Source organism: Ovis canadensis, chromosome 19 (genome assembly GCF_042477335.2).
Source record: "Ovis canadensis isolate MfBH-ARS-UI-01 breed Bighorn chromosome 19, ARS-UI_OviCan_v2, whole genome shotgun sequence".
In the NCBI taxonomy this organism is placed as follows: domain Eukaryota; kingdom Metazoa; phylum Chordata; class Mammalia; order Artiodactyla; family Bovidae; genus Ovis; species Ovis canadensis.
The window spans coordinates 57,899,558-57,925,804 of NC_091263.1; the positions used below are offsets into that span (position 1 = coordinate 57,899,558).

At 46.4% G+C, this 26,247-nt stretch overlaps 1 protein-coding gene across 6 annotated transcripts in view; it reads right to left on the reverse strand.

The window, feature by feature from the left end:
- FLNB (filamin B) overlaps window positions 1–26,247 on the reverse strand; it is a 139,209-nt gene that overhangs the window by 39,230 nt on the left and 73,732 nt on the right. For all 6 annotated transcript variants that reach the window (XR_011250668.1, XM_069560563.1, XM_069560562.1 and 3 more), the window contains exons 9-24: window positions 24,217–24,354; window positions 22,365–22,491; window positions 21,268–21,404; window positions 19,759–19,952; window positions 17,721–17,834; window positions 16,988–17,131; window positions 16,613–16,736; window positions 16,120–16,280; window positions 14,891–14,981; window positions 14,450–14,619; window positions 11,097–11,214; window positions 8,100–8,362; window positions 6,080–6,677; window positions 4,899–5,072; window positions 3,624–3,786; window positions 2,551–2,711 (exon numbers count right to left, since the gene is read on the reverse strand). Coding sequence is in view for 5 of the 6 variants with exons in the window: in XM_069560563.1 (XP_069416664.1) it covers window positions 2,551–2,711; window positions 3,624–3,786; window positions 4,899–5,072; window positions 6,080–6,677; window positions 8,100–8,362; window positions 11,097–11,214; window positions 14,450–14,619; window positions 14,891–14,981; window positions 16,120–16,280; window positions 16,613–16,736; window positions 16,988–17,131; window positions 17,721–17,834; window positions 19,759–19,952; window positions 21,268–21,404; window positions 22,365–22,491; window positions 24,217–24,354 (2,877 nt within the window). In the remaining variant the exon portion in view is untranslated. The remainder of the gene's footprint in view (window positions 1–2,550; window positions 2,712–3,623; window positions 3,787–4,898; window positions 5,073–6,079; window positions 6,678–8,099; window positions 8,363–11,096; window positions 11,215–14,449; window positions 14,620–14,890; window positions 14,982–16,119; window positions 16,281–16,612; window positions 16,737–16,987; window positions 17,132–17,720; window positions 17,835–19,758; window positions 19,953–21,267; window positions 21,405–22,364; window positions 22,492–24,216; window positions 24,355–26,247) is intronic.

The window sequence follows — 26,247 nt, forward strand, 5'->3', positions numbered from 1 at the left end:
AAACAAAAAGGAGTTTTATTTTAAATACAGCTGAGGAATTCAATGCAATGGCAATGAACAAACTTTAAAGCCAATCACCCAGTTAAGCCTCCCATGGACGTGGTCTGAACTTAGCAGGAGAGTAGCCAAGATCCAACAAGGTAACTTAAGATCTAGAGTGGTAGATACCAAGCAATCTATGCCACTCTCCTGCTCTGTGATCCAGGCAGACATGACCAATCAATCACAACAGCCTTTCTTCCTGATGCACTCTTTCTAGTCAATCTGGTGGTTGAAACAGTCACCACCAACAGACCACAGCTGGCCCATCAGAGGAAACCAATATGCCACTCTGGGTAAGACAGATACCTTGTTTGTGTCACATCAGGAAAAACCATGCTAATACTTAACCAACCAGAATTCCTATGAAAATAAATTAGAACCAGGGTGTTGAATGTTTCATGGCAGAAACTCTGCATTCTCTTCACTCTGAAGCCTGACACTAAGACAACCAACCAATGCCTTATTGAATGATTCTGTCTGGGAAAAATCTGGGGTCTAGAAGCTGACATTTGGTTCTGGGAGGCAATAGAGCCTGGAAAATGTAAATTAAAAAAAAAAGAGGCACCATCTACATCCAATGAGAAAATTCCGATCCGGACTCTTGCTGTCATTATGCTCCAACTCGGCCATTTAAATCTAGCTCGTGAGTTAGCCACAGGGGCCCAACCTCTGATCTGATTCTGCAAGGGGAATTCCAAAGCTGAAGGCACCCAGAAGACCTTCTCAGTAAAGTCAAAATAGTTTTGTTGCTATCAAAACCAGGAGATGCTCATCCCAACTGCTGTCTCCTGGTTGGAGTCACCAGGTCATATCTCTGGTGACAGCCATCCACCCATTCTCAAAGCTCTAGTCTCCCATCCCAAGAACTGCACACTTGCAAAGCTCCAAAAGGTCCCCTCGGCTCTGTATTGTCTCGAGCCCGGCTCTCTTTGTAAACACTAGACAAGAAGCTCACAAACGGCAGGAGCTTTGTCTTGTCCATGGCTGAATTCCCCTTGGCAAGTGATTATAGAAATTAAAAACTCTATATTGAAAGAGCTGTAAGGACAAGTTTGAGGAGAAACGTCATTTTAAATGAATTAAGGCTTCAACGATGACATCACCGACTCGATGGACATGAGTTTGAGCAAGCTCTGGGGTTGGTGATGGATAGGGAAGCTTGGCAAGCTTCAGTCCCTAGGGTTTTGCAGAGTCAGGCACAGCTGAGCGACTGCACTGAATTGAAGGCTTCAACAAACACCTGAGTAGAACGAATTTGAGTTGAATGTCAATACTTCCCAATCAGTATGCAAAAGGAGGAGTGATTACGGGTGTGTGTGCATGTTTGCATATGATAACCAGCAAGCAGTCTGGGGACATTCCACCTTCCTGGAAGCCCTTCCAGAAATCCAAATGGAGAGCCCTCACCCTGCCCCCTTCCTTGCACTCTCATCCTGGCTTATGGCCTTCAGAACAAATGACTCACCCAAGGTTTCTCCTGCTCTAACCACACCTGAGACAAGGTGTGCTAGGTCACTCAGTACTGTCCAACTCTTTGAGACACTACGGATGGTAGCCCACCAGGTTCCTCTGTCTGTGGGGTTCTCCAGGCAAGAATACTGGAGTGGGTTGCCATGCCCTCTTCCACAGGATCTTCCCGGCCCAGGGACTGAACCTGCATCTCTAATTTCTCCTGCATTGACAGGTGGGTTCTTTACCCCTAGAGCCACCTGAGATAAGCTGACTAAGAGCAACCCTGGAGTCCATGTCTTGTATCCACACCATACACACTCATCTAACCCTTCTGGCTGGGAGCTGGGTGGCAACCACTTCACTGAATAAACAGAACTAGAATCTGTGAAGATTCCTTGGCGGGAGCATGGAAGTTAGAGAGCTCTTCACTATATAAGTCATTTTTTAAAATGTCTCAATCATTTATAGCAGTGTTTCTCAGCTACAGGTGATGCTGTCCCCTCGCATGTTTATGACATCTGGAGACATTTTTGGTGGTCACAATATGAAATACAGAAATACCATGTAATGAACAGGAAATTATTATTAAATTATTCCTATTTTTCACAGTAAGTGTCCATTTTCATCATTAAATAGAAATTTATATATAAAAATTTGAGTTTGTGTGTCTTATCAGCTACCAGGACTGTCAACGGAAGAAAGAAAACAAGATGTGTATAAGATGAGTAAGAACTAACCACAAAATAAACTGGAAATTTTCAACTTTGTGAAGAATCAGCTTTTCTTTAAGATCTAGGTCCTTCAACATGTGAACACCCATGTTGTTCAGCCAAAACTAAATTTTCAGTCAAAACTCTAAGCCAATGTTTTTTGCCCTATTACTGGTCCTCTTGGGAATTGAAATATTCTTGGAAATGCCGCTTGAAGGAAAATTCTTCCTTTGCAGCGCCTTTACATATCAGACATTTTTTCCTATTCAGAGAGATAAGCTAAATCAAACCTGCTTTCGTGCAAAAATCAGTTCTCCTTTGGGCTCCCCTCAGAAGGACAGCTTACCAGGAATGTGGGCACCTCCATATGTGATATTCACGTCGTAATCTCCCGGAGCAAAGGGAACGTACTCTGCACTGCAGCTGCCATCTTTGTTGTCTCGGCAGTTTATCTTTGACTCGGACGGTCCCTCCACAGTTATGCCGAGACCCCCAATTCCTGCCCCTCTGCGAAGTGTGAGAAATAAGGCCAAGTTGTACTAGAAGTTCACACCAGTCTGCTTACTGCCAAAATTCATGCAAATCCCTCTAGAAGCTATCCAACCTAGCCAACTGGACTCAACTACTGTGATACCTCTCACAGTGTAATATAAATAAAAACAGCTTTCACCCCTCCTTTCCAACACTTACCCTTCATTTTTTTATCTTATCTAATTGTATTGGCTGGGAATGAAAGGACAATTCTGGTATGTGACTTGTGACCAGTTTTAATAGGAATACTTCTAATATTTCACTTATATGATATCAGCTCTACATTTCTGAATTATCAAGTTAATGAGCTTCTATCTAGGCCTGCTTTGTTCAGCAGTTTTATGACTATTATCAACAGCTTTTTGGTGCTTTTAAAAGCATACCTGGTCTTCCTCTGTAATAGAAGTCTCTACAGAGGAAAATGCCTCACAAATCATGAAATAAAAAGCCTCTCAGAAGTTGGGAAATCATAAGTAAGAACTTACTTACAAAACAGAAAGAGACCCACAGACTTATAAAACAAACTTATGGTTGCTTGGGGGAATGGGTAGTTTGGGAAGATCACGTACACACTGCTATATTTAAAATAGAAAACCAACAAGGACCTATTGTGTAGCACACGGAACTCTGTTCAGTGTAATATGGAAGCCTGGATAGAAGGAGGTTTGGGAGAGAATAGGTTCATATATACATATGGCTGAGTCCCTTTGCTGTTCACCTAAAACTAACACAACATTGTTAATCAGCTATACCCCAACACAAAAAAAGTTCAAAAGAAAAAAAGTTGGGAAACCATGATACACCTATAAAACGTTTTGAGAGCACTTAAAATACCTAGGGCTACTCTCCTTTTACAGAGTCAACACACGAATCCAGGCTTTTGCTTACCTGGTAACCACCGTGAAGACGTTGGGCTTGTTGGTGAAAGCCTCCTTCAATCCAGGTCCTTGAGCTTGAACCCGAGAAGGCTGGCAGCCTTCGGTCACAGCCACTTTAAAGGGACTATTTGGGACAGGCACGTCATCGTAGGTTACCTCCACTACATGGAGGCCTGTTCAATACAACACAGAAAAATTTACTTGCACAAGAGCCACTTGTTTGCAGAAGACAGCACTCTAGCATTCAAGTCTATGTGCTACCTCAAGCTGTTCAGAAAGGACAGGTTAAACAAATAGCAATGCTAGTATGATTTGAGTTTAAAAAATACAAACTGTTTATGCTTTTGTTCACTTGGCAATCACGTGCCAACCCCATTTCCTAACACACACACAAGGCCTGTCCAAGCAAATATCCCTAAGTTTATTTTCAAGACAGTCATCTTAAACACACCATCTTCATATGGCAAAATACCCAGTCATAATCAAAAGACAAAGGAAAGCCATCAAATAGAAAAGCATTCACGAAAAGAGACCGAAAATATCTACTCCATAATGTCCAGGGATTACATACACAGGGAATGAGGACATATGCTGCTTATATTTTTTATGATTTTATGATTTATCAAAAATTTTAATAATTCCTAATATTAAGAAAGAAGCTGGACTTCCCTAGAGGTGCAGTGGATATGAATCTGCCTGCTGATGCAGGGGGCTAGGGTTTGATCTCTGGTCTGGGAAGATTCCACATGACAAGAAGCAATTAAGCCCATATGCCACTACTGAGCCCACAGTTGAGAGTCCGCAGGCCGCAACTACTGAGCCCATCTGCTCCAACTACTGAAGCCCACATGCCTCTAGCCCATGCTCAACAATGAAGCCACTGCAATGAGAAGAGTAACCCTTGCTCGCCACAATTAGAGAAAGCCCATGCAAAGAAAGCAACAAAGACCCAGCGCAGCGAAACAATAAATAAATTTTAAAAAGAAAGAATCATGTTAAGGAATTGCACAAATGAGCAACATGCCACGACATCACCCCATAACCTGCTCAGATGAGTCTGAGGCTAAAGTCAGCCCAACTGTTGTTACACAACAGAGCCAAAACACCAGGCCCCAAGCAGGCAGAGGGCTCTGTTGGGGAGGCAGGTTTCCACGTTCCCCAGTCACTGTGCCCATACTTCTGCTGAGGCAGGCAAAGCACAGGGGGCAGGACTTAGCACCAGTCACCGGGAGAGGCAGTCTAGCACAGTTCTAAGCAAGAGTCGTGTTCCAAGAAGACAACTCACCTTTCTCGAAGGGCGTGTATTCCACCTGGTAGGTCCCATCAGCATTGTCTGTGACGAAACACTCCGTGGAGGCTCCAGAGGGGTTGGCAATGTGGGCCTTGATGTGGTTGCCTCCGACCTGTGTCAGGGGCCGCGAGTCCACCGTGAAATCGGTGGTGGCTTCACGAAACACATCTGTAGAACAATCACACAGGTAAGAATGTCACCAGCTGGGACTTCCCTGGTGCTCCAGTGGCTAAGACTCCAAGCTCCCAATCCAGGGGCCCGGGTTCCAACCCTTGTCAGGGAACAGGATCCTCTGCGGCACAACTAAAGATCTCACATTCTGCATGCTGCCACGGAGACCCAGCACAGCCATACAAATAAATTAAAAAATATATTTTTAAAAAAGAATGAATATCTTGGACAGAGGCTGTCTCAGCAGTCCAGTGATTAAGAGTCTGAGCTTCTTATTGTAAAGCAATTATCCTCCAATTAAAAAAAAAAAAAGATTTCGAGTTCCCATGGTAGGAGGCTCGGGCTGGACCCTTGGTCAGGGAACTAAGATCCCACATGTGTGGTGTGGCCAAAAAGGAAAAAGACAAAAAGAACGTAACTAACACCTCATACTCGGCAGCAAACCCTGGAGGCATGGTTCTCAGCACTTTATTCTAGTTTCAATGAGTGCCAAGACAACCAGTTTCTTTGTCTCAGAATCAGGAATATTAATGCCCGGCCCCCAACGTTCAATCTCCCTGGCAAAAGATGATTCTTCCAGGGTAGGCTCCCCAAGTAACAACATAACCACCTGCCCACTTCTTGAGAGAAACGTGAGATTCAGGACAGCTCAAAGGGTGAAGACAGCAAGGGTGGTATCAGCCAGCAGCACATTTAAACCTTTTTCAGGTAAGTGCCAAAAATGCAATATGTTCTGTATCCACATTTGAAAGAAAAAAAAAATCATGATCTCTAGCTTTGCCAGAAAGAAAAAAGGCGGGGGAAATCTGCTGACAGCGCCGGGATTGTGAAGAAAGAGGGGCCGGGCAGCAGAAACACCATGCGCTCACCCCTCCGCTCTGGTCTCCTTTGCCACTTGCTGATGCAGAGACCACGGCTGAGTTTTCTGCTACCTGGCCTGATCTCTGCAGACATTTGAGTTTGCAGCCCTGACTTTGGTGGCCTCCTTTTATCATGAAACCTACCTTTTCCTTCTATTCCTGGCCCAAAGACTTTGACCCTGCTGGTGTCCACGGCGGGCTCCACCTTGACCCTGGTGGGGAAGTGCGGCACGAGCTCCCCGCCGTACTTCATGGTCAGCGTGTACATGCCGGCCGTCAGGGGCACATAGGTCACCGCGTAGGTACCATCTTTGTTGTTCTCGATACAGACTTCGGCTTTTGCCCCTGAGTCCGAGACAGCTTCCAGGCCCAGGGTCCCTGGCCCGGCTTCCGAACAGTCCACGCTGAGCAGCCCGGCCTCGCCCACCTTCCCGTGCTCAAGGCCCGGGCCAGACGCCACGACTTTGGAGGGGTCAAAGGGCATTTCAATGTCAGCTTTGAAGGGAGAGCCAGGTATGTGGACTTCTTCGAAGAGAATGTTGACGAAGTACTCCCCGGGCTTTGTCGGGAGGTAGGAGACGGAGCAGGTCCCATCGCCGTTGTCAGAGCATTCAATTTTGGCCTCGCACGGGCCTTCCACGGTTAGGCCAAGACCTCCAGTTCCAGCTCCTTTGGTGTCGATGGTGAATTCGGCAGGCTTGCCCACAAGACCACCTTTGAGGCCAGGACCATGGGCCTTCACCTGTTTGAACACAGAATAAAAGTCAGACTTGGCTTTATGCTGGTGTCGGCCACTCAGCAAGCCCTGCTTTCAACAGCCAAGCCTGCACTCAGCACTCAACTGCCCTTGGATGAAGTCGTCCTTCTCCCTGGGGACTAATGTGTCACACTCGCTCACCCACAGCGCCAAGTCACAGCCACGCTTATTCAGCGGATGCTGAAACGGCTGACAAAGGGAGACCTGCCTGAACCCACTCAGCACAGATGGGCCCGGCAAAGGCGTGGTCCCCTCTGTCCTGCCAGCCTCGCCTCCAGTGCCAGAGCCGGACACCTAGCATCCAGCCCAACAAACGCACTCCAGTTTCCTGGGCTGAGCACTCGCTGAATGGCTTTCATGGATTTCACTGTGGCTTCGGCTGCTACACCTTCCTCAACAAATTCAACATAATAAAAAACTGAACTGTAATGGTGAATACATGTCATTATATGCTTGTCCAAACCCATAGACTATATAACACCAAGAGTGAACCCTAACATAAACTACAGACTTTGGGTGACTACGATGTTGGCATGGATTCGTCCACTCTAACAGTTGTAGCAGCCAGGCAAGGGGAATCTCTGTGCCGCCCTCTCAGTATTACCATGAACCTAAAATTGCTCTAAAGAATAAAGTCAGATTTAAAAAAGAAAAGAAGAACATTAAAAAAAAATGCTTTTAAAAGAGGGAGCGAATAGGGCTTTCACGTGAGATTCAACAAATGAGACACTTTTATAGGCTTCATGCCATGCAGAACACTGGAAATACTTTGGAACCTTTGACTCAGGGCCACAAGGAAGAAATGATAATGAGAAGAATCTACTTTTCTTTGTATTAGCCAAGTTTCATTATAATAGCTTGGGTAGGATGAGCTCACTGCATGTGCCAGACGCCAGACTGAGGCCTCCACACCCACCATCTGACCTCACCCTGAAGGCCCACTTTGCAGGGAGTACCGTTATAATGCTGATAAATGAAGGACAGGAGTCCCTCACCAAAGGTTCACAGCCAGAGGGAGAGCATGAGCAGCACTAGGACCCACCTTCGCACAGGACCCTTCACGCTGGATTACAGGAGACAGAGCTTCTATCAGTCACTGAGAACTGACTTATGGGCTTGTTTTCTTTTTTGTTAATCATTTTAGTGCAGTTTAATTTAATGGGCATTGTCTCTTTTTTTGGGGGGGGGGGCGGGGCCATGCAGCATCTTAGTTCCCTGACCATGGATTGAACCTGCACCCACTACACTGAGGGCAAAAAGTCTTAACCCCTGGGCCACCAGGAAAAAACTAGAACTGCTTTTGACTACAAAACAATTTTCTAAGGGCTTTCACCAAGCGGAATTGAAGGAGGACTGTTAACATCTGCCGAGAGATGACACGTTCTGGAACAGAAATGAAAAACTGACCTTGGTGGGATCAGGTGGCAGCGAGGCCTCCACCATGTAAGGGCTTCCGGGCACAGGATGTCCGTCATAGGTCAAGTCGATGGCGTACAGCCCTTCCTCCCGTGGGATGAACTTGGCTGTGCTGCTCTCCCGGCCTGCCACGGGTGCCACCAGACACGGCACAACCTTCCTTGAGGGGCTTAGGATCGTCACGTCCAGCTTCCCCTGGCCTCCTGCTCCCCTGGTGTCCACGGCGAACTCCTGGTCCTTCCCAACTTCGACTCCTGCAAAGAGAAACAAGCCAGAGGGATGAGCTGACCCTGCAGGAAAACCACTGCTGAGAGCAGAGATGGTTCCTTGGACACAGAATGTCTTCTCAGCTTCGGCAACAAACGTTGGTTGACTCAGGATGAAAGGCAAGACTGAATATGAATAATCAGCATTCTAGCCTCAATAATAACCAGTACAAGAAGATGAGGTAACCACTGATGGTAATGACAGTCATCATTCACTGAATGCATTTAATATACCCGGCATGAGGACAGCATATCATCTCTTCTAATTTTCATCACAACCCTGCAGTGTATGTATTAGTAACCAAAGAACTTAACAGATAGGGAAACTGAGACCTGGGGGGCAGGGGATGTGAAGTGAGTTGTCTGGGGTACCTATCTCACAGCCCACAAAGCAGGGACACTGATCTAAATTGACTTGGCCCCAGGATCTGCAGTCAGTTATAACCTGATTCTGTTGCTGCTTCTCGGCCTACTTTCATTATTAAGTTTGCATCAAAACACTCTCAGAAGCCAATGTTTTATTTACTGGTTCTTGGCAGCAAATTCCATTCTACAGCCAAAGAAGGCAGAAGTCACAGAGCTGGCCAACGCAGAGGCACTGAAGCAAGTCCTGAGAAGTGACTCTCTGTACTGTGCTGATACTTGAAAAGTATTTGCAAAGCAGGGCCACAAAACACCCATGTGTTCCATTTGACAATAACAAGGAAGGGACTTTGAATCAAAACAAAAGCACTGGGCGCCCAGGGCCCCTAGCACAACCCAGGGAAGTCCTGACTGGGGCAACACAGGGCATGCCAAGATGAATGGTATCAAGCCAGAAACAAAGAGGCCTCAGAGAGCCACATCCCAAAGACTCTTTCTAATTGGCTTCGTTCTCATCCTAGTCTGAGTCAAAATCCTCAGTGTCTTGGAGAAAGGAGTACCAAGGGGACACGTGAAGGATTAGACAGTGGCTGCTCCCCAGGGACAAAGTGAAGTCGCTCAGTCGTGTCCGACTCTTTGTGACCTTGTAGACTGTAGCCCACCAGGCTCCTCCGTCCATGGGATTCTCCAGGCAAGAATACTGGAGTGGGTTGTCATTTCCTTCTCCATGGGACAAAGCTCTTACTTCAGAGCCCCTGGATCTGGGAGCTGGCCTCACTCACAATTTGTACATTTGGGTCACAGTACCCTGAAGGTGCTCTCCAAGCATTCTCCCAAAACCTGGAGAAACCCTCATAAGCACAGGAATGCTGTCCTATGGGTGTATACGGAGCCCCACGTGACCCTGAAACTAGGAAAACACATGCCACTGAAATGCAGCCAGGCCGTGGCCACACCGACAAAAGGATCGAGGAATGAAAGTTCTTCAAGATACACTGATGCAAAAAGGGAAGCTGAAGACATGCAGACATCTCAGGGCAACTTTAGTGCTAAGTAAATGTTGCTAAACATTTTCTGTTGGCAGTTAAGTACAGATGCATCAGGTGGCCAAAGTATTGGAGCTTCAGCTTCAACATTAGTCCTTCCAATGAACACCCAGGACTGATCTCCTTTAGGATGGACTGGTTGGACCTCCTCGCAGTCCAAGGGACTCTCAAGAGTCTTCTCCAACACCACAGTTCAAAAGCATCAATTCTTCAGCACTCAGCTTTCTTTATAGTCCAACACTCATATCCATACACGACCACTGGAAAAACCATTGCCTTGACTAGAAGGACCTTTGTGGACAAAGTAATGTCTCAGCTTTTTAATATGCTGTCTAAGTTGGTCATAACTTGCCCTCCAAGGAGTAAGTGTCTTTTAATTTCATGGCTGCAATCACCATCTGCAGTGATTTTGGAGCCCAGAAAAATAAAGTCAGCCACTGTTTCCCCATCTATTTCCCAGGAAGTGATGGGACCGGATGCCATGATCTTAGTTTTCTGAATGTTGAGCTTTAAGCCAACTTTTTCACTCTCCTCTTTCACTTTCACCAAGAGGCTCTTTAGTTCTTCTTCACTTTCTGCCTAAGGGTGGTGTCATCTGCATATCTGAGGTTATTGATATTTCTCCTGGCAATCTTGATTCCAGCGTGTGCTTCCTCCAGCCCAGCATTTCTCATGATGTTCTCTGTGATCATGTGTTAAACTTGAGAAGCTGAGCGAGCAGCATATCAGTGCCTCTATTATGCTATTCTCTTTACTTTATCATTGATTCATGGAGTTTCATTGAGTGAAATGAGCTTGTACTAATAAGATCCCTAACAAACTAAAGGAACATCTGGATGGGAATAGGGAGATCCATCAGAGTTGTGGTTTCTGAGTGCCTGGGAATTGGTTTTTATGCTCAACTGTTGACCCTAAGGTGGATTCAGTGGTCAAGAACAGTTGGTACAATAGACATTTACCGGAAAGCGGCATGCCTCCAATTCTCCTTGTCATGAAAACCTTCCCTGTGAGGCCAGCAGTTACTGAGGGTGGCCTCTGAGTCAGCTCCTGAATTACTGGCTCATTTAATTCTCACAATAGGCCTGTGAGTCTTCTTCACCCACCTCCACAGAACAAAGGAGAAAAGGGAGGCTTAGTGAGGTGAAGGGACAGCCAGGGTCACAGAGCTACTCCACAGCACAGCCCTAATTCAATCGCGAGTCTGCTTGACTGCAGTCTCATATGGCAGAATTTGCTCCTCTGCGAATTGTCTTTGAAGGGACTCTGACTGCTCTTCAGTGACCCGTCTCCCCCTCCACTCCTGACATACTTACTGTTTTCCAGTCCATTAATTTTTATCCTGCTCAGATCCAGCGGAGCAGCCACACCCACAGTGAATGGGCTTTTGGGGATAGGGTCGCCACCATATGTAACCAGAACCTGCATGTTGCCCTGGAACAAGAGAGAAAACCAAGGACACATGTGGGTACCAACAGACTCACTTGATGTTTCAACCTGCCTTCCAGGATTTTCATTCTTCCCAGAGATGCAGGGTATGTAACCCCAGCAGATTTAGAAGGTATCTCAGATATATCTAAGTTTTTATTCCCATGGCAAGAATGACATAGAAATCAGCCAAAAAAAAAAAAAAAAAAAAGCAACTATCAACAAGAGGGACAGCTTCAAGAGTACACCACTGAGCTGTGCTTTTAAGCATTTCCTCAGTTCCATCTGAGAATGGTGCTAAGAGGTGGTCACCATTTTTCCAGGAAATAAAACTACAGCTCAGGGAGGTGAACTCACTTGTCCTAAGTGTGAGCCAGGCCTTACACCTGCGGCAGCTGAACCTGAATCCCCGAAGCTCTGCCACACAAGCTCCTCATCGAACTCACGCCCAGCCCAGCCAAGGGCAAGGCAGGGGTTGCCTGGGGGCCTCTAACTGAACAAAATCTTTCTTTCCCATGACCTGGGATTTCAGGCCACTAGGCTATAAAAACGAATTTGCAAGAGTTCGCCTGGGGCTGTTATGAGACCCCCTGCACGGTATGGAAACTCCCACAACGATGTCAAGGAGAGAAGAGTTGCCAGTGAGAAGGCAGACTGTGCCTACGGGCTCAACAGGCACCGCGCCAGCAGTACTGTGGCCGAGGAGGCACGGCCAGTCCTGGCCCACTCACTGCTGGCTTCCTCTCGTCATGGTCGGCTGAGTGCCTCCATCCACACCAAGGCCCCATGAAAACCCACAGCTGTCTCACTGGATTAAGGTTGTCCTCACCCTCAAACATCTGGGTATCACGTTAGAGGACATGGGAGGGGAAGAAGCAAGGGGGAAGGAAGGATGAATCGCCAGAGGGCTCGCTGCAATCCAGCCCCCACTGAAAGCTGTCGCGGATGGAGTTTTAAAAGGGTGTAGCTTTTGACTTATGGAATATTTTCTTATACTCCTTTTGTAATAAAGAAGCAGGGAGAAGCCAAAATAAGAATGAGGTGCCTCTATGAAAGAGGGAGTATTGACTTTCTAGGATGGATTCTGCACAAAACCACAGGGTCCCCTGCCCCAAGAGTGTCACATCTCAAGGCTCCCCTGGCGGCCCAGTGGCCAAGACTGCGCTCCCAATGCAGGGGGCCTGAGTTTGAATCAAGGAACTAGATTCCCATATGCCTCAACTGAGAGTTCTCAGGCTGCAATAGGACCCTGCATGCCACAACTAGGGATTCCCTGGAGGCTCAGTGGTAAAGAATCCACCTGCCAATGAAGGAGACGTGGGTCCCATCCCTGGGCTGGGAAGATCCCCTGGAGAAGGAAATGGCAACTCACCCCAATATTCTTGCTTGGGACATCCCATGGACAAAGGACCCTCACAGGCGACAGTCTACAGCGTCACAGAGTCAAACACGACTTTGTGACTAAACAACGAAGACCCAGCACAACCAAAAATAAATAAATAAATAAAATATATACATATATATATTACCAATAGGGCGTTGGGTCCAAAAGTCCTTTCTGAGAGGGCAAGTCAAAACCTGAAGCTGCCCTGACATCTGCTACTTACCCACGTTCCAGCAGCTCAGCCGAAACCCAACAAGGCTTATAGATACAGGATCGAGTCTCAGAATGTTTTTAGAAGAACCTATGATCTTGTGATCTTGACCAGTGAGATGGCTATGTACGTTCTCCTCAGGAATGTGGAGAACTGAAAACAAAGATGCTATCAAGCTGGGGTCGCCAGTGCTAAGGCTTCCATCAGCCCTGATAAGCATCAGCAGGAAAACAATGACCTACACAGCACTGAGTGTCCTAATGAGAAAATGGCATTCACCTATGAGAGCTTCCCTTTTACAATTACCAATAATGAACCCTCGTGAGGACAGAAAGAAACCATAGGGAGCATCCAGGGCAGTGGACGTTCCAAAATCCTTTCTGGGGGTGCAAGTCAAAACCTGTCCTGATGTCGGCAACTTAATTTCTAGGAGCTCTGCCGAAACACAAAAAGGTATATAGACACAGGGTCTGAAAGAAGCAGACATGGGGATGAAAGGCCACATAAGAACCTGCCCTAGAGAACCTCGCACCGCCAGGGCGGTTCTCATGGGAAAGATTCCATCTCCACGGATGTGTAGCCCCCAGTGCAGGGGGACACCCACACCATTCCCTCGTTCTGCCCCACTGCACTCCAGCGAGGTCCTCACTGACAAGGCCCGGGGTAGGAGTGATGCTTCTCAGTGCTTTGGCAGAAAACATTGCCCTTTCTCTCTTACAAATGGCTTTTCTCACACGGGGGGGTTCTGCTTCAAGAATGAAGGGGGACTTCCCTGGTGACCCAGTGGCTAAGAGTTCACACTTCCACTACGGCGGGTGTGGGTTCAACCCCTGGTTGGGGAACAAAGATCCCGCATGTCAGACTGTGTGGCCAAAAAATAATAGTAATCATTGTTAAAAATTGTTTTGAAAAATGAAGGATTCTCAGAGGTTTGGAGTGACTGTTTAAAACACTAGGCAGAAGTAGCGGAATCTAGTTTTTTCTACAGGAGTATATGCTCCACAGACCCTAGAGGTGTAGGCATGAATCAAAAGAAAATTCTAAACAAGTAGGCATAAATTCATACAGAGAGGTAGATTTGCCGGCCCTTATTGTTGAGGACAAACAGCAAAGCATGTGGCATGACAAAATACTGTCTGTATTCCTCTATTTTGTAAAAGGGAGTAATTTAGCGCTTGAAGTACCGCTTCAGGATTGAGGGACTAAAAGCTCTTTGAGAAAGACCCCACTGTACCCCCTTGTAAAGAAGGGTGAGGTAAGGCAAAAGAACCAGCAAGGATAAACAGAGGTGTGGCAATTCTTTCCCTCTGAGTAACTAACAAAAGACTCAAAGGCAGCTGGTAAGGAGGGGAGAATGTCTATGAGAGAGGCAGACACTAGGTCCAATTTCAAGAGCTCAGCATGTCTCTGCTAAAACCCAGAATGGAGGCGGGAAATTGGGGTGGGGAGGGATGGCAAGCATCCTGCCAGTGCTTGGGGAAGCCTCCCGGCCCTCCTGGTAGAACCAGCCAGGTTTTGTGTCGGTGTTCCTAGAGAGGTTCACAAGGAAAGGGTGAATCTCTTCCTCTCACACAGGAGCCCAGATCCGAGCTGAAATTATCCCCTGGTGTCCAAACTGACCCAGCCCAGGCAGGCAGGGGCCCTACCTGCTGGGTGGGTGTGTATTTAACGGTGTGAGAGTAGTCATAGTTATCGATGATATCCAGATCCTTCACAGCATCGCCAGGGCCAGGGCTGCTGAACTGCACGTTGAGTGGGGCCTTTCCGGCCCCCTTGGTGTAGACAGTGAAGTGGGTGGGTTTCCCGTTTTCCACACCTGGGAGGAGACAGTGAAAGGAGGAGACAGGCTCAGCCGGAGGAGTTTCACTTTTAGAACCAGTCTGACAGGTTCATCAGCAGCAGCTTCCAGAAGGCAGGAGGTGGAGACAGGGGCTGGAGCTCAGCCACACCAGAAGCTCAGCTGAGCGCAGCCTCTGCTGAACTGAAGCCCAGACAGGGTGCCTGCTGTAGGGGAGGCAGGTCACTTCTGGCCCTGGGCCCACTGTGCCCACTGCTTCCAGGGTGAGCTCGCGCACACACCCTCTTACCTGCTTTGCTGAGCCCCGGGCCTTCTGCCTTCACTTTGCTGGCATCGTGGGAAGGGTCAACCTTGACTCTGAAAGGGCTGGTGGGGATTTCCTGTAGCAGAGATACAGTATCAGGAGGAAAGTCCCTGAAGCCATTGCCTGAGCTTAAACTTCTGCCCAAAGCAAAGAGGGAGACCTCAGCACTTCCAGCCTAGCGGGTGGTGAGTAACTTCTGAGTAACGATCGGTCAAGGCATTACATGCTAGCATCAGGTAATGGCCATCAGTGGTCACTCATGAATCCCTGGATCCCTGACCTCACAGTTAAAGGGCCTGAGTGTCCAAAAACTACCCTGACAACTCTCAGCCTTTAATACCAAATGCTGAGTACTTTTAGGATGCAAAAACACTACCAAGAATAAAACCTCAAACAACAATACATGGGATCGGAGGAAGGAAATGTCCTTCAAGGACAGCAGAGAGCTAGGGTTTGAGGAATGCAAGGAACTGATTAGCGAGGCACTGACTGTAATGCTTCCAAAAGAATCCTGCAGGGACTTCCCTTGTGGTCCAGTGGTTAAGACTATGCTTCCACTGCAGGTGTCAATGGCTTTGCTCCCTGGTTGGGCAACTATGATGCCAAATGTCAAGTTTCCTGGCAAAATATTTTTAAAAAAATAATAAATCCGATATTAGGAAAAAAAAAAAACCTTGCACTATAAAGGCAGGACAGGTCAAATGGATGAAGTCAACTCAAGACCAATATTTGAGGCATGGAGCTTTCTCCTGAGGTCCCTATGTTTATGTAAGATGCATCTGAATCAACAAGATTCCGTGGTTCCTAAAATGGGTACTGCTCCTCCTGGTCTCCATTATCACATGTAAATATGAACCCTATTTGAAACTTCTAAACTCTTCTTCCTATAAAGGCTGAGGCCAAGGTCATTGTTTCAAAGACAGTGAAGTAGAATACAATCTAGAAATTCATTACATTTCATTCAAAAACCTGATGATAGTTTATCAAAATCTAACTTCTTTCCAGAGCCTGGCTTTCAACCACTGACTGACTATGCACCCCTACTTTCATTAGAAAGCGGTAACATTTTAGTTTTGGGTGTTGTTATTCCTTCTCAGTTTTAAGTAACCAGAGAGAAAAACTACTGGGCAGAGTTCTCAAGATATTTTCTCTGTTGCCAAAAAAAAAAAGGAAATATACACACAGGTGGCCAGAAAGAACCCATGCCCACACACCTGAGAGGCAAAGAGAACTTTGATGGTGTATCGCCCAGCGGCAGGAGGCACATATTTGACAGTAAACGTATCATTGGCGTTGTGAATAATGTCAAAATCCACGTCTTCTTCCTCATCACTTAACACCCGGGCATCACATTTAATGCCAACGCTGACATCACCTGGAACAGACCAGCCTATTAGCACTGATTTACAAGAAACAGCACGTCCCATGCAATCACTTCCAGCTCAAGCTCACACCACAGAAAAGCAGCTGGGAACTTTCCAGTAAGTAACCTGAGAAAGGGATGGTATTCAAATCAGGGTTTTGGAGAAGGAATGGAGGATTAGCAAAGATCTCACCACCGAACTGACTCAGACACTCATTAGATGAACAATCATCTATTCAGGTGGACTGTTTCTCGGTTCAAAGTTCATTGCCCTTGAACCGTTACAAAGAGAACTTCCTTCCCAAGTAGCAATAAGGAGCGCACTGGGTGAAGCCCCCTTTCACCTTCGCCAGCCTCAGTACAGTCCACGGTGAAGTGAGTAGGCTCTTGTGCCTTCAGTCCACTTCTCTCCACTCCTGGCCCAAACACTTTGACCTTCTGGGGATGGCTACCCTGTCCGATGCTGACCTAGAGAGGACAGGGAGAAAAGTTGTGATCAAGTTCTTCTCCATGTGGACCCAGTAAAGACACCATCAGTTGTTAGAACATTATACGTGGGGGCAATCTACAGCACCCAGCCCTTTTGGCCATGCCATCTTCCAAGGCACACCAAGCATGGTGTTTCCATGTATCTGCCTTGACCTTCAAGCATGGAGCCCAGACCTGCCTCAGGACGGGGCTTTTTCATACCACGACCAGGATTCCACTTCATAACCTACCCTGTAAGGGCTGTGCGGGATGTTGACACCTCCCCAGACCACGGCAATGGTGTGCTTGATGGCCTTAACTGGGGTGTATGAGCAGGCGTAGGTGCCATCCATCCGGCTCTTCATCTGGATGTCAATAGGCTGGCCATCCCCGTCCTGCAGAAGAGCAGGGGCCAAGTACAGAGCTGGCTCTCACACTGTCTCCATCAAACAGGGTCATGGGTCTTCCCAAATCACCACTCACTCATCCAACCAAATTTCATGGAGCGCCTATGATGGGCCATGTTCTCAATACAATGAACACAAGTGATAAAACACTACGTGCATTAATTTACCTTTAATTACTAACAACAAATGGTTTCCCAAAAGAAAGCCATGGTCACTCAGTGCTTCTTAACTGTAATTCCTGCATTTAAATCCTGGGGCCAAAATTCAATTAAATGAGAGAAACATATTTGCTACACTCTTGTTTACAAACCCTCCCATCACAGCCACACTAAAGGACATTTATGGGGGAGATCTGAAACAGACAAGCCTGATTTCCACGGAACACAAATCATAAAGATGAGAAAAGCACCTTGCTTTACTTATTAGAATCCCCTTTAGTCCTCACATAAACCCTTTGAGATAATCTTTTTTGCAACGTATGAATGAGGAAACTGAAGATCTAAGGGACTGGTCACTTGCTGTTATATGTATCCCGTTACCTGACAATTCCCTGCACAGGTGGCAGGTAGAAACTTACCTGAGCAAATATCTTTAAGGGAGCTTTTCCGGCATCCTTAGGATCCACGGTGAACTCAGCCAGGTTGTTGACAATGCATCCGGATTTCTCCAAACCTGGCCCATATGCTTGCACCTGGGGCAAAGGGCCAATAGTGACTCCCTTTCTTTGTAATGCGCTAACTACACTATCAGAAGACAGGCGACCAGAGAAGGGGGAGAGAGGAAACTACGTCTGGCTTCACAGTACAGTATCCTCTACGTATGAACTTTCAAGTTGTGAACTGCAAAGATATGAATACGTGTGTCAGTCTCTGTATGCCAGCTGTTGTAAGGCACTACTGCACCTTTCAAGGTACTGTACTGTATGATTAAAACTGTTTATTTTTTGTGTTTGTTTTTTATGTGCATATAATTTGTGTGAAAAGTATTATCAATCTATTACAGTACATACATACATGAATGCTCAGTTGTGTCCAACTCTTTGCAACCCCATGGACTGTGACCCATCAGGCTCCTCTGTCCATGGGATTCTCCAGGCAAGAATAATGGAGTGGGTTGCCATGCCCTCCTCCAGGGGATCTTCCTGACACAGGAATCGAACCTGCTTCTCTTGCGTCTCTTGCATTGGAAGGCAGATTCTTTACCACTGCGCCACCTGGGAAGCCCTACTATAGTACAGTATCATATAGCTGATTGTGTTAGTGAGGTACCCAGGATAACATCCTTCGACTTATGAAAGTGCTCTCAGAACAGAACACATTTGTATGTAAGAGACTTACTATACCTACATAACAGGATGGTTATGGTAGTTAAAATGCTAAAGTACATGGAACATGGAGTAGGAAGTGGCAATCCACTCCAGTATTCTTGCCTAGAGAATCACACTGACAGAGGAGCCTGGTGGGCTACAGTTCATGGGGTCGCAGAGTCAGCCAAGAGTGAGCGACTGAACACACACACACACACACACACACACACACAACCTGGAACTTAAAAACATGCAGGAGAAAAACTCTGTAAAACCTGGCCCCACACCAGCCTGTGCTCCCTGTATTAATGTATGCAGTAACCCGTGCACGGACCTCCAGCTGTGCTTAGTTTCAACGCTCCTACTTGGAGGGGGTTCAGAGCCTTTCCCACCGACAACATCCCAAAGGCCTGCAGCCCCAGAGAGCAAAGAACCAGCAGCTGGACAAAGAGGACCAGCTACCAGGCTGGACTGATGTCAGCCTACGGTCAGCTGTCCATGTGGGCCAAAAACAGCACACGTTGGGCGGGGGAGGTGGCCGCCGAAAGCCCAGCTGGCTCAGACTTCACGCTTATCAGCCTGCTAAACGATTCAGAGAAGCTCCTGGAGACACTGCAAACACTGCTCCAACTTAAGAGAAAGGGAGTCGGGGGTAAAAATTAACAAGTCTTTATCTAAGGAGCACCTTGAGATAATACCTATAGAAAGTGGTAAAACTGAAATGGGATGCTTGGGGTACAAGAAAAATAGCAGCTTATGGAGCCCCCTCTGTGGGCCAGGCACTATGCTAATTAGAGCTGGTTTTGTTCATGTTACCTCCTTGCCAGAAACTGTAGGAAGCAGCCACTGGAATAGTTCCCATTTTATAGAGGAAGATACAGAATCGAGAGAGGTAAGTCATTGGCCACATGTTAGAAATGTACTAAGAGGTACTTGATTTTCAGTCACTAAATCACGTCCAACTCTTTGCGACCCCATGGACTGTAGCCCGTCAGGTTCCCCTGTCCATGAGATTTCCCAGGCAAGAATACTGGAGTGGATTACTATTTCCTTCTCCAAGGGATCTTCCCAACCCAGGGATTGAACCCACATTTCCTGCATGGCAGGTAGATTCTTTACCACTGAACCACCTGGGAAGACCACTACAAGGTACTACCAGGCTTCTCACTCAGGTCTTTTTCAAAACTTCCTAAGCTTTAAAAGGCTCTTCTCTGTGATTTCTTCACACGCTACACAAGGAAACCCTGTGGGCATAAGAAAGAACGCCAGGAGCCAGAGGAGAGGATAGAAACACAACACACTGACTCACCAGGTCCGGGTTGTAGTCTCCCGAGGCCGGGTGGATGTAGGCCATGAAGGGACTGTCCTTGATGTCCTCATCGTCGCACATGATGTGAACGGCATATTCACCCGGCTCCTTGGGCCAGTACTTGACATCACACGACCCGTCATTCTGGTCGTCATACTCAATCTTCGCCTGCGAGGGGCCTTCAATGGCAAACCCTGGGGACGGGGTGGGAAGATCCTCTGGTTACAAGGTATCTAGTCTGGGTTATTACCAACCCATTCCTTCTGCCTCCCTGAAAACCAAGTGCTAGCCAGAAGACTGAAATCTGTTAGGGTCCCTTTCCCACAAAACCGAGCTTACTAAGTCTTCAAAAGAGATGGAAGGCTGGATTTTACATATTTTTTTAAAAACATCATTCAACGGAAAGGTCAACCAGCAAATCTTTCTGTTGGCAATATGGTAACATGAGCCAAAAACCTTAAAACAATACCCACCCATTGCCCCCACCAAATCCACTTCTGGGTTTTTATCTGAAGGAAATAACCAAGGATGTGTGTAAACAGTTAGATACAAGGATACATATTCAGCATTGTTTTTTATAGCAAAACTCTTCAGCTATTTTGCTGAAGGGCCTAACAGTAGTTATATCCACACCTTGGATTTCCATAGATGCCATGGGAAATTGAGATAGGTCCTATATTTGCCTGAGGCAGAAAGATATAAAGATACTTTTGCAGCAGATCAACATTTGTATGCCTATGTACAGGAATAAAGTCTAGAAGGATATACTGAAAGGTTTAATACTGCTTCTAGTCTATAAGGATATCTAAGATGTTTATCATTTCTCTAAACAGAAAAATTAAATCTGATTTCCTAATTTTTCCTCTTTGCTTATTTCTATTTGTTAACATGGCGTCATTAAACTGCTGAACCAGATCTGACCCAATGCGTGTTTTTGTAAACAAGGAACACAATCACACCCCTTTAGTTGTGCATTATCTATGGTCGCTATCAGGCTACAATGACAGTCACATAGCTGTGACAGAGAGAATATGACCTTCCATATGGAAATATTCGCTATCTGTTCCTTAACAGGGAGAGGTGCCGACTCTTGTTCTAAAATGATCAAATCTACATCAGATGCTTACTTAAAATACACTCAACTCTGCTCCAAAGAGTATTCACTTTTCAAATTTCTAATTTCGGCAAACTTCATTCATTCATCTAAACTAAGGATCAGTCAGTAATATCTGCCATGTGTCAATTATTTTCCAGGCACTGTTTTAGGCACAACATCCACAGGCAGCCTTTGCCCTCATGGTCCAGTAGATGAATGAATGCTGGTGCCAGAGGCAGAGGACAAGCAGAACATGGGAACTGCAACTTATCAGGAGTATCCAGAGATGGTCTTGGGTGGTCAGGAGGCCAGGAGGCTCAGGGTAGTGAGGCTCAGAGGAGGCCTCAACACGCAACCTAACACGTCACCCAGCCACCCTGCAATCTCAGCCACCAGAAGCCGCTTCCACTTACCCAGAGACCCCACTTCAGAACCAATGGACTCCACCACAAAGTCTGCTGACCGCCCAACAATCCCGCCGTGGAGGCCAGGTCCCCATGCACGGACTTTCTGCATGCCTGCTTCAGGGCCAACTTGAACTTCAAAAGGGCTAGAAGGAAAGGAACAGAGGAAGCATTAAAGAGAAGCAGAGAAAGGGCTACATACAACCACAAGCTCTTTATACACACTCTTTCCACTGGCCTTATCCTTTTATCTGCAGCCCCAAGCTCCAGCCAAGCCCTTCCTCCATACAGGTTCCCCCACAACCATTGTTACGTCAACAATATCATGTAATAGGACTGTTTCAAACCACACTGCCTGGCACTATCCTGGTCATTTGCCTTGTATGTACACCAGACTATGAGCCTGGAAGGCCAAGCGAGTGTCTACATTCCATCTGCTGCCAGTGTTAAAACAAGAAAACAGGGTTGAATATGCTTTATCTCAAACATCAATAAATGCGCTTTAACTTCGGCACGGGAGATTTAAAAAACATTGCTTAGATTCTCAGAAGCTTAAAATATACACAGACATCTCTTGAAGTAAATGGAATTTATTCAGAGCCTAAAGCTGCCCCCAGGAAAGCTGGAAAGCATGTGAATACAGGGAAGGCAAGTGAGGCCCACAAGGCAAAGCTATAGACTGTGCCCCTTGCATCCTGACCGCACTCACAGCGAGGACTCTAATGTCAACCACAGCAGATTCTGCCATTTTACCCATGGCATTCATGAACAGAGAGGCACATATCGAAAGAAAGAGAATCTGTTTAAATTAGGGCTATAGACACACAGCCCATTTGCTCTGTATCACTGTTCCTCCTGGCTTGTCTGCCTCCCCACAGCTTTAAACCGCCAGCTTTTGATTTGAAACGAGGCAGCTGAAACCACAGAGACTTTCTGCTGCATTTGAGAACAGGCCAAATGACTGTGTACTGTTCTGAAAAAAGAAAAAAAAAAGCTTTTGACAGAGCAGCTCCCCTTCCCTCCTGCAGCCTGGGAAATGAGCACCACAAGCCTGTCCTGGGCTGAGCAGGCCTCGGGAGAAGACACAATTCCTGCTAGAGACTCACCTCTTTTGAATGTGGTGTCCCCCCCAAGTGATGGAGATGCTGTATTTCCCCTGGGTGCTGGGGTAATACTCAAATGCATAGACTCCATCCTGAAAGCCTTTCTGTTTCACCAGCTCCTCCAGACCCTCTGTGGGAAGGAAGCACACCGTCTTTCCAATAGGCATCCAGACCCAGAACGAGAATCCACAAGACAGGAACAGAAAGACAGCAACAGCCACAAAATAAAACCACGTGGATGATCTCAGAGTGTGGGATTCCCCCACCCCAAATTGGGAGGATACTCCAAAGCTGAAAACAGATACATGTCTACTTCAAAGTAAGGGGAAATGGAAGATTTCCCAGCTCACTGGCTTTAGAAAGCTTTCTCATGTATGAGGGGCCTATGAGGTCCTAAACCCCTGGGGCTGGTAATATTTTTCAGTGATCAAAAAGCCATCCTTTTTAGCTGCCCATAAGAATTGCACAGGGAACTCTACTCAATATTCTGTAATAATCTAAATGGGAAAAGAACTTCAAAATGAATAGATACATAGGTATGTATAACTGAATCAGTTTGCTGTACACCTGAAACTAATACAACAACATTGTTAATCAACAATGTTTCCTGCATCGGCAGATTCTTTACCAATGAGCCACTGGGGAAGCCTAAATTCCAATATAAAAAAGGCAAAGAACATTTTTTAAAAATGGTAGAAGGAGTAAATGCTTATGAGTGTTTGGCATTAGGATCCTGGCATATCCTTTTCAACTAAAACTGGACAATGAAAGCAAGAAAGCTCTTGTAAGCTATCTCCAAGAGAACAGGTTTCAGAGGCTACCTCACAAACTCCAGTCTGAGCCATCAGGCAGGAACTTGTTTTATGTTGAGCCCTGAGGTTTGGCTGGGAAAGCCATTTAGTCAAGTAAGAATCTAAGGTCAGGGAAAAAAAAAAAACCGCCTCCTCAGTTCCTGTAGCAACAAGCCAAAAGGGAGGCCAGCCCTCGAGCAGCCTGACTCCAGGTCTGGGCAGTCTAGAACCCTGCCTGCCTTCAGGGCATAGCTGCCCCAAAACTCAGTGCTCTGAGATGAAATATTAACTTTCTGGAGCTCAGAACACTCCTGCCACAGCCTGTTAGGAACATAGGGGAGTGAGAACAGTCCCGGAAGAGAAAGCGAGGATTTTACAAAGCCGGGGAGTAAAACTGCTGAGGCTACCGGACTCACAGCTGGAAAATGTCGAGCTGTTTCTCTGACCCAGGGTGGGGAACTCATGAAGAGAGTAGATACCTGTTCTCCTGTCTCTTTTCTCATGAAAGAGCGACAGTGAGTTGCAAGGTGCATGCACTCTTCCACAAGTGGCATTTATCTACAGAGAAGGCTTAATCGTAGGGAATTTATTCTCCTTCTATAAGCACTCATCAAAGTAATTAGGTATCTGCCATAATTTCATTGTCTATAAAATGTAACCTGTAGAGGGGAAAATTACTGGCTTTGGAGATCAGGCTTGAATTCCAGCTCAGATGTTTAAAAGCTTTGTGACTGTGGACAAGACCCTTCCTCTCTGAGCCTAGGTTTCCTCAAATTAAAAAAAAAATAGGCCATTTCATATTGCTGTTCCAGCTCCAATATTTATTTCTTTTTCCGGAAGCCCTAACATAATGTGAGGCTGTCAATCCAACACTGTTCCCACATCCAGGGCAGACATGACTAAGCCATCAGTTTCCTTCTACATGGAGCAGAGAGAGCCTCCAATCTCTGACTCAGCTCTCTGGGATAAATTGATCAGAACTGGCTGTGTGATGAGACCCATAGGTCATGGCTGTCAAGTTAAGCTGAAATCACATTGAGACAGGGAAGCAAAGGAGCACTTACTAGGACCCTTAATGGTGACGCCGAGCTCTCCACTTCCAGCAGCTTTGGTGTCAACCCTGAAGTCTGCAGTTTCTCGGATGCGAATGCCTTTAGGCTGCAGGCCTCGGCCACTGGCCCGGCAGGCGTTTGGATTGCAGGCTGTAAGCACAGTTTCGACATCAATTCAACCTTTTATTCTTTAGTCTGAGTTGAGTAAGCCAAGGTAACTTTGAGCCACCCGCCAAGAAAATGTTTGCTTTGCAGAGTGTGCAGCAGCTGCCTGAGACCAGGGGTCTTGTTCAGGGAGCACACCAGGCTAGCAAATAAAGACACAATATAACTTTGTCCAGGGACTGGGGAAAAGTTACTTTGGCAAAAAAAGCAGGAGCGCACAGCGTGAATTCGCTGGACTCCTGGTATTTGCTGAATCCTGGCATTTATCCTCTCGGTGGTAAAAGAGAGTTAAGACCTGGGATTGGACGTTGCTCAAACTTCACTGCCATACTCAAGGGTCCAGTAATTGGGAAGACTGGACTTTTTCAGGTCTACTTGGAAAATGTAGCACTTGAAAACATCTGACCTAGTTCCAAACTTCGGATCAGTGGTTTCCAAAAGTCTAAATGTTGTTCTCTTCCGCAGGAAGAGCCAGAGGATGGTGCAAAAAAAGACCAGATCAACCCCACCTCGACCAAGGCAGACAAACATTTCAGTGCTATTACAAGGTCCTTGGAATGCAGGTGGCTACTCTATAATTAGAAGTAAACCCCACTCTCAATTTGCTTTCTGGGTCCAGTTAAAAAACCTAAAGTTGTATGTCTAGCGCAAAGGTAGCTTCTAACATTCCTATATAAGAGGTTCACAAAACAATTCCATGGGGTTTGTCGAAGGTTGATAAAAGACATCAATGTGCCCTGGGACATTTTTGGTAACATGAGAAACCTTCTCATTAAATATATAAATGGGAGATTAACAGGTAAAATGTCAGGTTGTTCCTTTCCAAATCTGACACTGCATATTTGACAGGCTCCCTCTATACACTAGGGGGTCACAGACTCCAGAAGACAAGACTGTTTATCGTAAAATCATTTAAGTGGAGGAAGGGTCAGTACATCAACAGAAAAACTCTATTAAGTATTAACTAGTACAAGTGATAGATGGATATGCCAGAAATGAAAAAAGTAATCCACAAGTGAGAGGAAGTCAGAAAACATCATTAAAACTAGGAAAGCTGTTCAATATTCTTTCTTGTATTGTGTCAAATGAAGTTCTGTTTCTGAATACGTTTATTTTTTTCCCCCTTTGTCAAGGGGAGAGAAGTTGGTCATACCAGAAATAAGTCACAACAGGATGACAGGACTTCCCTTGGAAGGTTTAAATGTATCTTTAAAAAAATAAAAGTCATGGAAATCCTGAGTATGGGCAAGAGTCTCAACATCAGCAGTTCATATAAACACTAAATGGAACTAAAAAGCTTGAAGGAAACCACCAGATTTTCCAGCATCTTGAGATGGCCTAGAGATGTGTAGATGTAATCAGAGAGTGAGTCTGGGGGTCTGGCCAGACAGGTGGTGCTAACACCTGCACTGCAGTTTCCCACGGTCACGAAGAGCACGGGCCCGCTGGACACCGGAGGCAGCACAAAGACTGGCAGAGATGGCCCACCCAACCAGCCCTTACCCAGTGAGATGCCTCTGGCCCAGTGCTTTCGACTAGGAAGCCAACAGCTTCAGGCTCCAGGCTGGCCAAGAGGCCGGATTCAGAAGAGGAAGCCAGGTCTGCAGACGCAGATGCACAGAACAGAACAGGGAAAGGCAAGTACTGGTTAGAAAAGGCAGCAGAGTTGGGGGGGAAAAAAAAGAGAGTAACTAAGTCAGAAGGAAAGAGTCTAACATTAGAGAGAAATGCATGCTTCTGGCTGCAGCAGGAGCTGACAGAGACCATGGTTCTATTCCTACTGACATCTAGTCCAGCGGCCCCCAACCCTTTTGGGCACCAGGGAATAGTTCTGTGGAAGACAATTTTTCCATGGCCTGGGGTGGAGGCGAGTGGTTT